The sequence below is a fragment of the Zingiber officinale genome, chromosome 8A, assembly GCF_018446385.1.
Source record: "Zingiber officinale cultivar Zhangliang chromosome 8A, Zo_v1.1, whole genome shotgun sequence".
NCBI classification, from domain to species: Eukaryota; Viridiplantae; Streptophyta; class Magnoliopsida; order Zingiberales; family Zingiberaceae; genus Zingiber; species Zingiber officinale.
This window is the reverse complement of record NC_056000.1, coordinates 35,964,595-35,980,571: the sequence shown is the minus strand read 5'-3', so window position 1 is coordinate 35,980,571 and position 15,977 is coordinate 35,964,595. Positions and strand designations below refer to the sequence as shown.

At 38.2% G+C, this 15,977-nt stretch overlaps 2 protein-coding genes and 2 pseudogenes across 2 annotated transcripts; 2 read left to right on the top strand and 2 right to left on the bottom strand.

The window, feature by feature from the left end:
• The first annotated feature begins 49 nt into the window (after positions 1 to 49).
• Positions 50 to 4,371, top strand: LOC122008467 (annotated as a pseudogene).
• LOC122012977 lies at positions 1,187 to 1,304 on the top strand (annotated as a pseudogene).
• On the bottom strand, positions 4,295 to 10,704 carry LOC122008466 (protein PTST homolog 2, chloroplastic-like). The gene is made up of 9 exons (XM_042564209.1): positions 9,832 to 10,704; positions 9,592 to 9,740; positions 6,359 to 6,547; positions 6,060 to 6,295; positions 5,695 to 5,840; positions 5,471 to 5,618; positions 5,192 to 5,260; positions 4,996 to 5,105; positions 4,295 to 4,778 (listed from the first exon to the last, which is right to left on the bottom strand). Exons 1-8 carry the CDS (start codon positions 10,422 to 10,424, stop codon positions 5,010 to 5,012), a joined length of 1,626 nt encoding a protein of 541 aa, XP_042420143.1. The 5' UTR covers positions 10,425 to 10,704; the 3' UTR covers positions 4,295 to 4,778; positions 4,996 to 5,009.
• Positions 10,705 to 13,278: 2,574 nt separating this feature from the next.
• Positions 13,279 to 15,717, bottom strand: LOC122008465 (gamma-glutamyl peptidase 5-like). The gene is made up of 4 exons (XM_042564208.1): positions 15,219 to 15,717; positions 13,968 to 14,123; positions 13,722 to 13,889; positions 13,279 to 13,650 (listed from the first exon to the last, which is right to left on the bottom strand). The coding sequence occupies exons 1-4, from the start codon at positions 15,591 to 15,593 to the stop codon at positions 13,543 to 13,545; spliced, it is 807 nt and encodes a 268-aa protein (XP_042420142.1). The 5' UTR covers positions 15,594 to 15,717; the 3' UTR covers positions 13,279 to 13,542.
• Between the last annotated feature and the right edge of the window lie 260 nt (positions 15,718 to 15,977).

Sequence of the window (15,977 nt, the reverse complement as noted above, 5' to 3'; positions counted from 1 at the left end):
CCCTCAGGGGGTATTTAAAAACTTGCCCTGATTTTAATAATTTGGCCCAGCAAATCTCTCGCTGGCTCGCTCAACCTTTCATTGTTCTTGCTACTTCCACTCTGCGACCTCCGCTGCTCCGCAGATCCGATCCTGCCACCTCGCTTCACCACATGCTCGAACCTTATTCTGCATCGTGATCTTGTATCCGCGGCCCGTGCCCCCGGAAATGTGGAGTTTCCCCGTGGCCGGAGGGGCCCCGGGCCTAGGGCCTGCGATCCGGCGTCCGGGCAGTGGGGCGTCGGCGGGGAATCCATTGGGCACCGAGAAGAGGGAGCGGTGCGTCAAGGGGAGGCGGAAGAGGAAGGAGTTGGCTTCGTCTGAGGAGGACTCGCCCAAGTATGCCCATGACTTGGTATTGATGATTTCTGTCTCGTTCGGTTGGTTACTTGCTTAAATTAGCTTAAATTTGGAGCTTTGAAGTGTAGAAGTAATTCATTTCTTGCTACTAAACAACAATAATTCAAGCATTGTTTCTTATTATACACTGATTTGCTAAACTTCATGGTTCTTTTTAGTAGTAACCTTAGCAATATAAATATAATTGTCAGAAGAGTTTAGTTTAGTAAATAAGAAATGCTAAATTCTCTCATAATAAATTTGTCATAGCAATCTTCTTATGTAAATATAAAATAAGGAAAGAGTAGTGTCAAATGAAGATTCTGTAACTTTGTGTTGGAGGTGCAAGCAAAGGTGCATTCCATTGAAGTGTAGAAGTTCACAACTTTTTCAGGGGAACATTTTTGGTCCATGTTAGCTTTTTCACATGGAAGGTCGTAATGAAAATTCTCTTTTAGTCCAGATCATTAAACATTCTTGGACTTTAGAAAGCTAATGACTGGTCATTTATAATCTCAGGTTTGGGTAGAATTTGAATAGTTCGTATCAATGATGGAGTTTGCATTGGCAGTTCTAGAGAAGATACACAGCTTAATGACACAGCAACAAGGTCTACCTCAGCATCTGACCTTCTGTGTTAATTTCTACCTCAGCATCTGACCTTCTGTGTTAATAGTTTCTAGAGTAGCTAGAGAAAAAAAATATAAAAGCAGTAAACAAATGTCAGTTAGCAAATGTATAGGAAAGGACGGAGCAAGAAGAAGCAGTGATAAGCAACCTCTTTTGTATGATTGTTTACGCCTTGGCTTGATGCGATCATACTAGCACTAATGCACTGGATCCCATCAGAACTCCGAAGTTAATCGTGTTTGGGAAAGAGCGGTACTAGGATGGGTGACCCCTAGAAAGTCCTTGTGTTGCACCTACTTTAGTAAAGCTGCCACGAGCATAGCTAAAGTGGTAAGTGGATGGAGCTAGGACTGTAAACAAGCCGAGCCGAGTTTTGAGGTGTTCAAGCTTGTTTGATAAGATAACCGAGCCAAGCCAAGCCGAGCTTAAAATGAAGCAAGCCTTTGAAATGATTGTTCAAGCTTGGCTTGGTTTTTTTTTTATGAGCTTGAGCTTGTTTGAAGCTTGGCTTGAGCTTGGTTCATTTAGATGTTATCAAGCTCTCAATTCAAGCTTGTCTTGAGTTTGGTTCGAGCTTAGTTCGTTTAGATGTTATCGAGCTCTCAATTCAAGCTTGTTTGATTGTTTGAAACTTTTACTTGTTTGATTGATTATTGAGCTTGATAATTCAAACTTATATGTTTATTTTATTTTATTATTTTTTGTTTATTTAGCATATTGATAAGAGTTTTATTAATGAACATGGTTCGTGAACATTGTTCTCGAACGTTGTTCACGAACATTAACGAGCTGAACACATATGCGTTCAAGCTCGTTTGTTTAGTTTAACGAGCTGTTCAAACTTATTTATTTAATTGATCTTGTGTATATTGAACGAACATAAGCAAGCTCTTACCAAACCAAACATCAAGCTTGTTTACAAATGTTTGGTTCATTTACAGCCCTAGATGGAGGTTTGCCACTTGAGGTCGAGGGGTCGAACCTCAGGGCTAGTGGGGCGTAAATCTCTGCACCCCATATAACTCACCCCTCATCCACTTACCTCCTTAGTCACCGTGATTTATCTCCTCCGTGTTGGTCCCAGGGCAGGCTGGCGGGGGTGCTGGGGCAAGCGCTTCGCCTTTTGCCACTTGTTTACACCTTGGCAATCGTAATGAAAATCATTCTAAAAAATTGTGTTGATGAGTCTCTTTAATTTAATAAATTGAAGTGATTTAAGATGTATACCAATAGGTTAAACATTACCTAAATGTCAAACAAACAGAAAACAGGCTCTCTGGATAACAAGAAAAAAAAAAAAAAAAACAGGTTTGTTATTTACCATTATGGAAGAACAACAAGAACAAATATAACTTCTGAATGTTTAACTGACCAATTGATCTTGGCGAACTTTTGTTATTTGATCATAAGGTTATTTCTTCTGTTGTTGCATTTTGACTACTTAATAACTGAATGCTTTGCTCTCAAGATGGATCATGAAGCTAAACGCCTCAAGGGCATGAACACTGACGAGAATGGCAATATAAAAACTGAGGTGGAGGCAAATTCAGGCATCTGTAATAAGTTAAATGACCAAAATTCTCAACCAGCTGAGCTACCAAAGCAAAACTACATCCACGTGAGGGCCAGGAGAGGTCAAGCAACAGACAGCCACAGCCTGGCTGAAAGAGTGAGCATGCTCGTTATAGTCTTAGCTTACTGTTGTAATCAAAACAGTCCAGTTTCATACTTGGGTTTTGGTCAATATACCTTGGGGGTCAACCAAGAAATTTGAGATATTATTGAATATTATTCAGCTACTTTAACTTTGTTATTGCCATTTGAATTGCTTGCAGGCAAGGAGAGAGAAGATAAGTGAGCGAATGAAAATTCTTGAGGATTTGGTGCCAGGTTGTAATAAGGTGCACAATAAAGTATAAAATTACTCGCTGCTAGATATCATGTACTTGAGAGGCATTGTGTTTTTCATTTTAATTGAGATTTCTCATATAAGTAGGTAATTGGCAAAGCATCTATTCTGGATGAGATAATAAATTACATTCAGGCTCTACAGCACCAGGTCGAGGTATGCTTACTTGATTATCTGTAGGTTTTGAATTTTAACCTATACTACAGAGGTATTTTGATGTTATTATGCAGTTCCTATCATTGAAGCTTGAAGCTGTCACTACTAGTATGAATTCAGGTTTTGAAGTACCCACCTCTAAAGATGTAAGTCAAAATGTTTAACATTTTGCTATTTGTTTGTCAGAATATATAATATTCGAACAACAATGTTGCCTTTTGTTTGCTGCTCGTATGAGAACTTTGTAAACAAATTATTTTCAACAGTTAGACTAATTGCATTTGAAATGTATACGACGATTGTATGGTCGACATGTTGTCTCTGCATAATTTATCGAGTTCCTTCTTATGAGTGCATAACCTCTGAAGTCACTGCCAACTAACTACTCAACAGTAGGATTGTTCTAAGGGATAGTTATTAGTGTGATACAGGTGGAATGCAGTTCTTCTTTCCGAGGACATTAATATATAAACGTTGGTTAAGCTTATCAATGGTCATTCTTCATCTCCAAATTATGGTTCTATCTGTTTGTCTGCCTTTTCTACCGCAGATTTCTTGCTAGACATAATATATTTTTTATGGAATGGTGTGTTGCTATCATCTGAAATACACTTAGTCATGATTCTTAAGCATGAAACTTAGCTTGAAATTGACTTGGTCGTAGTTTGTGTTTGTCTTGATTGCTGCTTATTGTTTGTGTTGATCGTTTTATTTGATACGAGAACTTCATTCCTTAACCTTTCTTATCATGGAATCACCCTGATACATAGCCTCTGTATTTCAGTTTGCTGCGCAGGGACATGACACCATTTCCCGTTTGACATACACTCCGCATGAGACGAGAATTCGATCAAAATTCGACAACAGATTGGCTTCATATGCAGATTGGTGGTGCGCTAGAGAGAGTGACATAATCAAACACATTTCTCACTCCTAAAATGAATACCGAGTCGGGATTGTTAAATTCCCTGGATTAAGGTTACTTATCTATAGCCATGTAAAATTACATTCAGAAATCCACCTAAATTTGTTATGTCCCTAAGGTGATGTCTCGAGAAAGATTATCAATTACTATTATAAGCGAAACGATGGACAATTTTTTTTCTGTTAGAAGTTGATTGAGCTGTAGTTGAGTTGCTTCGTTGAGTTCTAAGATTTATGTTCTAATGAGTTTGTTATGAAGCTTATCAAGCTTGATCCACACCCAATGCCAAAAACGGATTTGAACTTATGGAGCTTGATGTATTACAACTTTTAATCTACATTATTGAGCTTATTGAGTTGCTCATTTAGTTTTACAAGATTCCATATAAAAAATTTACATCTTGCTAGAGCAGTCGTAACGTGGTTGTAAGAGGATCAGTAGGCATGCACACAAGAGGATGAGTAGACATGCACACAATATAAGGCGATAACAATGTCTTCAGTCAACATGCACAGTGATACCAGAAGGTAGCAACACACAAACCATTGGTGTAAGTTGAAAGATCCATAGGAACAAATGCCTTCATCTGATTTTGCAGCGCTGCAATTGTTGAGGTTCACTTAGATTCTTCGGCGCGCACAGCCACGAGATGTATCTGATTATTTAGCTTACACCATCATAAAGAGTTTTTTTCCACTCGTCCATGCGACTCACTATCTTGATTTTGTGATAGTAAGTTCCAATATGTTCTCGTAAATGTTTGTAAGGATAGAGATAATCCTATAAATTTGAGTTTCCATTAAATCCATGGATCGAATTGTATGCCATCTGATGTTTATAGACGCCAATGAGCATCTAACAATTTTAGTATCCAAGAAATGTACCGAGTGAAAGCGGTAACAACTTGTTTAACTATTTTGCATCAAAAGCACAAAAGAAAAACATCCCACATATGTCAGCTCTCGGCCGCAAAGAACATGATGAACAAAAATCATACCGGGAACATGAACTTCAATCGACCATGAGGAGATTATTCTCGTGACCATTGTTGTGCGCAGTAGGGCGCAATGGATCAATTTTCCATACACCATCAACAATGAACTTGATCTGTGTCAAAGCGAGAGATATATCGAGCCCAAGCATGCTTCGGATTCATAAAGAAGATTGTTACCAATAAAAACTCTGTTGCTAACCTCATATCTTCCAGGGTACAACTTTAGCTGCAAAGAGAAGATGCCTGAGTTTGATCGTTCCATCCTTCTCTGAGTACAATATATTGCATTGTTAGATTATGCTCATGAAAAGAAAAACTATTTGAAAACAATGGATGCAAGTACCTAGTTGGAACTAGACAGTGTGTTAGGATAGTTAATGTAACAAATAAGATAACTCGATTGGGGTTTATTTTCGTATATTGCTCAACTTACATACGTTATGCAAACCAAAAATTTAAAGCAGGAGAAAATTTTTACCTGATTAGCCCATCCATCAAAAGATCCCACAAGTAAAACCTCTGAAGCAGAATTAGGCCAGACAATACAGGTTGTACGAAGGAGTGACAAAGCCATTTGAGCAGCAGTAATACTACTTTGTTTCTCTTCGGCTATTTTCTGTGCTTCTCTACACACAAAATCCAAACATTACATGTATGACAAGAATTCAGTAAAGATTTGAAGCCGAGCTTTGAATAGCAAACCTGATCTCGAGTGACAGTTTTCCATCTATAACAGTCAATTTTGCTCGAATAGACCTCAACTTATCTCGAGCTTTCATAATTTCAGTTTCTTGGAATTCCCAAACATCAGAAAGACTATGCAGCTCATCTAATGAGTTTTCTTGGTGCTGAAGAACCAGAACTGAATGAGAATAGCAGTTGAAATTATAAAATTTCTCCAATATTACAAATATGACGATAATAGTTGAACAAACAAACAAACGAAATGAAAGAACAATGTACGAAACACACACTCGCAAATTCAGCCAATTATGAGAAATAGGTTCACATTATTTTAAAAAAAAAAAGGGAAAAAAAATTGCTACATGTAGAAAGACATGACAAACCTTTTGGGAAGTAGCACCATTGACTCTAGCTTGTAATATGTGAGCAGCAGAGTTAAGATCCTCCTCCAATCGCTGAAGACGTGCAAGTATCTTACTTTTGTCCACTACCACTTCATCTCTTCCTTTATAAGACATGTTGTTCTGCGCTTGTTTATGAAACTCATTACTAGAAGCTTCAACATCTAAACAGTGCTCTTCTGAGAGCCTTCCATCGTCATTGGGGACAATCTCAGCAGCTGAAAAACACAAAGTTTTTAACACTACGGATACATTAAAATGCAACGGCAGCTGTAAATTACCTTCAAAGTCCGTCAAAGAAAAGCCAGCTCTTTGAAGACTCCAATTCCTCCACGTGTCAGGAAATGCACCTTTTGTGCCATTGACAACTTTGAATTTCGTATTATTTGCCTCGACCATTTGAGATTCTGATGACTTGGATCTAGTATTTCCTGCATTACTCTGAATATCAAGTTTACGAGCAACTAATTCTGCATTTGGAAAAGTAACTTCCATCAAAATTTAAGCAAACAAAGATTTTCAGAAACCAAAATATTGGCAAATATGACTAGATATCTAAAAATGACTACTAATAAAGAATGGAGTAATTGCTCCTACTTTTTTGAACTAGCACCAACAAGGAATAACGAAACTTGACAAAAAACCATTGCACAAGATACTTGCTTAGATGTATGAGATTAGAAACAAAAAGATAAGAGATGAATCAGATTGATGTATCGAAATCAATATTCATAACTCAATAATATAAGATTGAGCTCACTCAGATAAATATGGATGTTCCTATAACTCAATGAGATAATTCTTCCATCATAAAAAACTAGTTCACATATTTGGATCATTGAATTGTTGGAATTATTTTAAAATTCAAATAAATATATTTATTTAACTGGTAATTTTATTCTATTTTATTAAAAAAAATCATTAAACCCTAAACCCTAAAACCCATAAATTGTATATATCTTTATAGGGTTCTTTCATATAATAGCTTTTCATACATTAAAAACGTGAGAGGTGGATACGGCTCATGTTTATAACTAAATGTGTATTTAAAATAAAACAACTCCATGCTTTATATATGTGCTATAATGTTATCTTACACTGGATATGTTTTTGATACTTGGTTAAATGCATGAAATTGGACATTAGCAACTTGATTAGCCTTGATAATTTTCAATTTTTTTTTAGTTAAAACCTTTGTAGTTAAAATCAAATAAATGCCGCACCATATTTATATATGAAATGATCTTGTGAGCTATGAAATTAGTTAATTACAAAGATGTTAGATAAATTTATTTGTCTTATAAAATACTAGCATGATTTTACATGAATAATTATTCAATAAATATGATAGCTTGCTTATAACTAAAATTTATGGAAAATAAGTTGAGGCTAATTTGATTTGTCTTGTGTTTAGCATAACTTTGAATTATGATTCATAAATACTCAATTGAGCACTATAACAATTGCAAATAGCTCTTCATGCTAGTCAAGTTACTCATTGAGTACAATGATAATTATTTATCATGTTTGTCTTAGTTGTGCACATGCCAAATTTCTACTTGTGGCAACATGCTCTGTGTCTGTGTCTGTGTGTGAGAGAGAGAGAGAGGGAGGGAGAACGAACAGTTCAGAATTGTGTGTGACTGTCTCTCTCATCAACAACAATAACCAAGCCTTATTCCACTAAATGAGGTTAGTTATATGGATCATTTTACATCATTGAGCTCTATTCCCTCTATATTTAAATAAATTTTATCTTATTTTATTATTACTAAACAAGTCTTTTTTTATTTTCCTTGTTTGATATGCATATTTATCATAATCTCACATCGCCTAACTAGAGTATTTATTGGTCGTTTAAGTACATATCCGTACCACTTAAAACATGTCTTTTCCCCTCAATAAATGCAACCCAACTTTCTCTCTAATCTTCTCCTCATCTTACTAAAAGGCTAAAATAGGATTGTGATCTTAAAATCATTGGGTGGAATGAAGAGTTATCTATAATGGGTCTTCCAACAGTGGCAACCCAACATTTATGATGGACGACTCGTTGATGGATATTTAATGAAGTAATATCAAGCCAATTGGTTGGTCGTAAAAGTAATTAAAAATGTAAAAACCTATATAGTTCTTTATGATGAGAATCTTCACACCCCGATTCCTATGGTAATGACTCATACTTACATAGAAAAGGGACGGCTTTGCTTCAGAAAACTCTGAAAAAGATAATTTCCATGAGATGTTACTCTAGAAATCCTTGGTAGGTGTCTCTTATATGGGGACCGATATAAGGTTGCGGCTAGGAGTTGGACCCTCCTAAAGGTCCTCATGAAAAATTAAAAAACTTGTGAAGAACCATAGATGTGCACCATGGCAGTGATTTTCTAATATTCTGTGTTTTAGTGAATGTTGGGTTCAAAACTGGTGTAGTTCAAGATCAGATTTACTCTGCACACGTGAGAATTATATGAATTACTTTAATTTTTTTAAAAAAAAATATTTATTTTTAAATAGTAATTTTAATCTATTTTATTGGTTATTATTTGTTTAATTGTAAATATCAACCTGCGCGATAGGTTGATTTCTCTTTTATTTATTTTCTTTCATAATAATTTTAATTCTCAAAACTAATTTTTATTGTATTTATCATTTCGGTTATTCATGACATGGAAGGAAATTTCATATCGTGCCAAGCAACGCAAGCAGAATTTATTATTCTGCCCTGCACAGGCATAGGCACCAGCACTGCAAACCACCGCAACTCATGATAGCCTCCTCAAATTTGCGGAGGCTATCATGACCTCCACAGGTCATGGAGGTTGTCGCGACCTCCGCGGGTCACAGAGACTATTGCAATCCCACAAGATCATGGAGGCTATTGCGATTCCCTGGTTTTTTTTTAATATTTAGGTTAAATTTTTATTTTCTAACATCTAATTCTTCTCCCTTATTAACTTTTTTCTTCCTTGCTTACCTCTTTACAAGATAAATAGAGAAAAAAAATAACCCTTTTAACTTAAAGTCAACATTACATTTCAAATATAACTCAATAATAAACATCTTCAACGATCAAATATCAATAAAAATATTTTTAATTAATATATTTTATATTTAAAAAATATCAAAAGCATATCGGTATAGTGTGATACAGTACCGAAACTCGATCGTTCCAGTCATAAATCGAACTTCTAGCATGGATCAAAATTTTAAACCTTGATACACGATAAGAACAAAAATTAATTTAAGTATAGATGATGATATAGTAAGGGATAGAGCCCAATGATGTAAAAAATCTATATAGCCGACCTCACCTAGAAAGATAAGGCTTGGTTGTTGTTGTATACATGATAAGAACAAGCACATACTTAAACCTTCACTATTCATTGCACTGAAGAACATATCTTAGTTGGGTCTAAAATGTTTAAGATTATAGAAGCGAAGCATGTATAATTTTGTTCGTGTCATGGAAAATTAGCAGATATATGCCAGAAACTGAAATGTATAAACTCACTTGTACCGTCTCGATCGACTATAGGTTTTGTGTATGAATCCAGACCATTCACTACCTTCCCACTTGTTATCAAAGACAAGTTCCTTTCTTTTTTCAGCCTGCTCAATATTCCCTCAACCCCACCACCCTCTTCCTGCTCCGCTGTCTCCCTGAAAAATATAGAAAATCAATCAAAAAAAGTAAATTAAAAGGAAAATAAAGTAGCAACAAATTGTCTCAGCAAGCGCATCTCCCACTCACAATGTTCTTCCTGAAGAAGATGGTGTGGAAGGGCAGTCGTCGGAGCCATTAGAAACCCTCTCTTGGTAGACTCTACCATCTTCTGCAGCTTCACTTTTGCTTGGCAGAACAGTTACAGTAACGCCCTCGTCAATGGGAAACTCCACCTCATTGTCATCGAGGTCCCAGCCAAAAGCGAGCCATCCGCCCTGAGCTACCACAGCCTCCACTAAATCTGCCCTCCCAGCCGCGACGAGCTCCAGCTTGGTAGGAAAATCTGTCGGCTTCGCTGAGTTTTGCATGAATTCGTAAATCTCAGCTTCCACGTTCGCACTCCTCTTACCTGCCTCGAATGCATCCGCCGCCTCTTTCCTCTTCTTTCTCCTACCAAAAACTCTCGTCCTCGAGCCCTCGAAAAGTCCAAAAGACTCGATCTTGACGCTCGCACCGCAACAAATTCCAGCCGGAACGGAAACTGCTAAAGGTGCGATTTTGGCAATTAGACCACAACGAACTCGGCGCCTGCGCGGGCCGGAAACCGACAAAGAATCGATGCCGGGACCAAATTGAGGCCGGAATCTGGGTTTAGGGATAGAGGGGAGGATGAAAGACATGTCGCTGCATCGCCCCACTAGCCGCGAGCCTTGAAATTTATAAAGAGGACGGCTGTCCGGCAAAGGTCGCGCCTTTAGAGCTTGCTTCCTTGACAAGAGAGGCAACGTGGGCACGAGTGACGAGACAAAGAAGGCGAGAAAGCGACGACGGGAGGGGAAAGGAAGGCAATGTGCTTGTGGAAATGGCCAGGAGGAGGAAGAGCTGGAAGAAGAAGATAAGGAGGCTTCTGTGGATAAGGGAATGGATCGGGGGCAGGCGACAAAGTGAAGATCTCTAGTCCTTTTCGGGAAAGGAACCGAACTAAAAATAGCAGTGGAACACGAGTCATCCGTGGCTTGCATCCAGAGGTGCAAACCCTAAATGGGCTGATCCATATGGTGCGGCCCAATACTAAATAGGCCGACGCTTTAATAATTGGATAAAAAGCAAAATAGATTTTTTTTTAAAAAAAATTGTCATGAACCCTTCTTTTAGTTTTTTTATTTAAAAGAACACGATCACCCCCGGGCCTGGTAAAATGACAATTGCCTTTAAATACATTGTTTGACATTTCTATCTCATATCTCATGCGGTAAAATTCGGTTCATAATGAGTTAGTCAGAGTCGATTTAAGTTCGGATAAAAAAAAATATTATGTTATATTATTAGTTAATGTTAAAGATATGATAAATATTTAATGAATAAATTTATTAAATTATTCTATTAATATTATATTATTCCACGAAAGAACGTGTTCTAGGATTAGACTAGAACGTCTCAGACAAATATTGTTATATTTTCAAAACTCAGGATGTAATATTAAATATGTAAGAGTTCATATTACAGAGTCCGACTGTAATGTATCTATAAGAACCGCTACATCTCCACAAGAATTTGAGTATAGTGTTAAATAAATAAGAATTCTCACATCATAGGTTGGATAAGAACAAATATGATAGAAAAATTAATAGTCTAAAATTTAGAATATAAAATATAGGAACTCTCACTGGCAAATTAATAGAGGTAGTAGATACGATGATTAAGGAAGAATTAGTATTTTATGTATATAAGAGACTAAATGGTAAATTGAGAAGATAAAAATAATTGAAAGTTCAGGTTTTAAGTTATGATACACAAAAATAAGTAAAGCAAGAAATGAAGTGGACATTGTTGTATATAGTTCATTAAAGGATGAAATTATAAAAATAGTTAGAAAATGGGATAAAATTATAACTCTTAAGATAATAGTGGTGAAAAAAATTATGAACATAATTAGTGATCATGTCCGAGTCGACGGACGCTGGAGAGATGGCGCTCACGTTGACTAGATGTAAACTGAAGATGGCGTGGACCTCCAATGAACTAAGTCTACAACCACAAGTCGTTAGTGCCGAGCCAGCAAGGGATTTCCAAGTGATGGCCCTCCGACGCTCAAGTCAGTCACCGGCGGTAGGAGAATGAAGTAGAGAAGAGAAAAGAGCAACAACATAACTGTAGCCACAGTAGTGAACATACCTCCGAAGAAGCTTTAGGGCTCCTTATATAGGGCCTCGGGGAGCGCGCGTGTAAGCTTGTCAAGGTGTGCATGCTTCTCAAGGCTTACCGTGAAAGGACGTGTCAGTAAAGCGTCCCTGACATCATACCTTATCAGCCCGAGCATATCTCTGACAAGACAACGGAAGCTTCTACCGTACGATCCTCCGCCTGACCTTACCACCGGGAGTTTAGGATGGGGCATGCCCGGCAGAAGGTCAAGGTGGTCAGCGCCCCGAGAGTTCGTCCGATCGGGCGACCCATCTGCCAGATCGGCGCGAGGGATATTTGATCCAAGATCTAGGGGTATCAAAAATGAGCCCGACCCGACGACTCAACCCGAATCGACCCGAAAAAAATCAGAATCAGGTCGGACATTTTCGGGTTCGGGTCAGGTTCGGGTTAGAGGGTTGGAGAGTTAAAAAATTTCGAGTTGGGTCGGGTCGGGTTCGGGTTGACCCGGGTTGACCTAGGTTGACTTAAATATAGGGTTTAGTGGGTTTTTTGGGGTTAAATCGATTTTTATTTTGAAAATTAAGATGTTTTTATGTATATTAATATCATGTTTGTATGATAATGATAGAGTATTGAGATAAAAGTGAAGAATTATAGGAAAAATAGTCCAAAAAAGTCGTTTTGAATCAGATTTTCGGATTATCTGGGTTGGGTTCGGGTTGGTGGGGTTCGGGTTCGGGTTTAGATGTTTTGAGTTGAACTCGGATTCGGGTCGGGTTCGGATTGAGTGTAAAAAAAAAAAAACTTAACCCGACCCGATCCATCCGAATTGACATCCTTACCGAGATCCATATAATCAACCTCATTTAGTGAGATAAAATTTATTTTATTTATTATTTTTTTTATTTTTATTATTGTCACATGTTGTAAATCCTAAACCAATCAAACACTTTTATGAACCGGACAATTTTGTGTAAACAGCAATGGAATGATAACTACTTTAATATTATACCAATAACAATTTCATAATTGTTATGATAATTATAACAATTATAATTCATATTTACTATCACATGAATATTGTTTGATAAGACAAATTAACATTGTTTGATAAGACAAATTAGTTACAAAATCGTAAGTTCTACCATATAAATTTTGTTACACTGACATTTTCGATTAAGGATTTAATACCTCATAATGATAATATCGAATACTTGAGAACAGCTTGGATTTTTTTTAAAAAAAAACTAGTAGGTGGAAAGTCTGATAAAAAAAACCTTGATGATTTAAAAACAAAAGCACTCTTTCAAATTTTACTCTTAATAATTTTAAAATTATTTTAATTTTATATTATAGCATCTAAAATAAAAATATATATTTTCGAGATAAAAAATAGACACTTCTTTCATTCGATTTGTGAGTTACCTCTATTCACTTTGAGGAACACCAATGCTACATAAAAACTCACACAATTATTCAATGAACGCAACACGGTTCGATCCAATCAAGTCATCAACAACAGCTCGATCGAACTGTTGCCCGGTGCTACATGAACATGAGACTGTTCTATCCAGTTCTTGGCATCTCCACTTGAGAATCTCCTTGTAGAAAACATAGAGCTTCAGTCGAGATCCGTGTCTTCTCTTTCGATTACCATAAAAGATCCCCCTTCAGGAAGCCTTTGCATAGCCTCTTCCAAGCCTCCCGGTCCGGTTGTCGCATGCCGATGCTCGCCTTTGCGGCTTCCGCATGGCAAGTCTGTGAAACAAAGTGTCCTTGAGCATCAACTGAAACTATATATGCCACAATTGATTTTCAGTAGTAATAACCTGAATGAGGTTGCGTTGGAGGAGTCGATCGATGAGGTGGAGGAGGATGCCTTTGTCGTACTCCGGGTGGCCTTGGATGCCCATTATGTGGTTTCCGTATCTGAACATCTCGATGCCGGTCTTCTCGGACCAAGCCAGCACCTCTGCTTGAGGAGGCAGTTGCCATACCTGAACACAAGGCAAACCAACATTATGTACTAGTCCAGTGCTGAAAAAAACCGAGCTACCGATCCTGCATTCACTGACTTCGTCGCGGTGGAATTCGATTACGGGGAGATGAGAGGGGATGTGGAGCGAGGCCTGCGACTTGATGATGGTGTGGGAGGGGTGGATGCAGGTGACTCCGATGTCCCAGCCTTTCTTGGCTCGGCCGGTCGTCCCCCCTAGAGCCCTGCTCAAGATCTGCCCGAGCAAAAGATGATATGAGCAATTGCATTGTAGGAAATCTTGGAAACTGATCATATGTGAAGCATTGTTAGCGAAGTTTTAAGTATAGACTAACTGGCCCAATTCAGTTTTTGAAACGCAACAAATAGTCATCAATGGCCGAGAACTTGACCTTCTTGATCCACCTACGCTCACCCTTATCGAATCTTCGGTAAGTTCCTGAAATCTAACCATATGCATCCGCAAACGAAGAGCCAACCGGACTTGTTTAACAACCGATTGCCGGTTTTAACATGATCCAATTTCAGAAACATTAGCATCTAGAGGGGGAGGGCAAGTAACAAACAGAGTCTTCATTCGATGGAACCATCAATGGCAGAAAAAACAAAGAAAGTTAGTTCCCTTTTCCTCTTACCGAACTAGAAATTCCACACAAAACATCGAATTCCATTCGGTAAATCAAAAGAGATGAATAATGTTTGACAAAAGGCAGACTTGGATTATGTCAATTTTCCGAAACCCAAACCGGAGTCAAACCGATAAAAGATCGATCTTCCGGATCAGATAGGCCATCTGTTCCTGAATTACAGTAGAACTAATCAAACTCAGTGTTCTGGAAACCAAATGAAGCCGATTCCACACGACTAGATTGGCTATCGGTTACCGATTGTACCAGCTGAGTATTTAACCAAGTAATGATCATAAGAAGTTTACCTCTATTAAAGCTATTTTATGCACAAAGATTTGACATAAAATGGACAATCTTTCGGACGGTCCAGAATATCGTCAATGTGGAGCACCTGAAATCTATTGTACGCAATCTTATCCTATCCTGCATTACAAATTTTCCGGCTCAAATCTACACCAGCATATATATATATATATATATATATATATATATATATAAGAATATTTTTGTTTAAACCAAGAAATATTTCTGTTTTAATTTTAAGCCCCAAAATATTTGGGAAAGAAAAAAGATGGTTTTTAATATATTTTTTAAAAATAAATAAATAAATAAATATTTGCATTGCAATTGCAGTAAATTATTAAAATTAAATTTCATGGTAGAAATTACGAAGAAAGTAAAAGAAACAGAGCATCGTCCACCTGGTGGCCAAAGCAGACGCCGAGGACCTTCTTCTTCTTGGCGTCGAGGGTCCTGAGGAAGGCGACGAGGCCCTCAATCCAGGGGTCGTCGCCGTGGGCGTCGTTGCAGCTACCGGTGATCACGAACCCGTCATAGCCGTCGGCCTCGGCGGCCGTCGGCAGCTCGCCGTGGGCGGCGCGGTAGACTTGCCACGCCTCGCCCTCCTCCCCCAGCAGCCCCACGAAGACCTTGAAGTACCCGCCGTAGGCCTTCCGCACGTACTCCGAGTCGTCGGCGCACAGCAGCACCGCGAACTTCCTCCGCCCCTTTTCTTTCCCCTCCTCCTTCTCCCCGGCCGCAGGCGCCACCGCCGCGTCTCCATTCTCTCCTCCCATCTCCGTTCTCCCTAAAGATTTCCTCTTTCGGAGGGGAATGGAGTGGGAGGAGGAAGATAATGGCGGATTCGCCCGCAAAATCCTACCTTTTGGGGAGGAAGAAGCGTGGAGCAATGGAGATGGGAGGGAGGAGGAAGGGGATGAGGCCCATTTATAGAGGTGGAGGCCTGCTGCTTGCTTTCGGAGAATTTTTATTTCAGCCCCTCAAAATTTACCTTTCAATATTCCTCCAAATGTGCCAAAAAATTTTATTTTAACCCTCATAGGTTTCTACTTTTTATTTTACCCTCCAAAGTTTGAGTTTATGAAATATCTTCCCGGTAAACAGTGTGCGAAAATGGAGGAACTAATTGCCTTTACGGATTGGGAGAAAAGTTCTTTAAA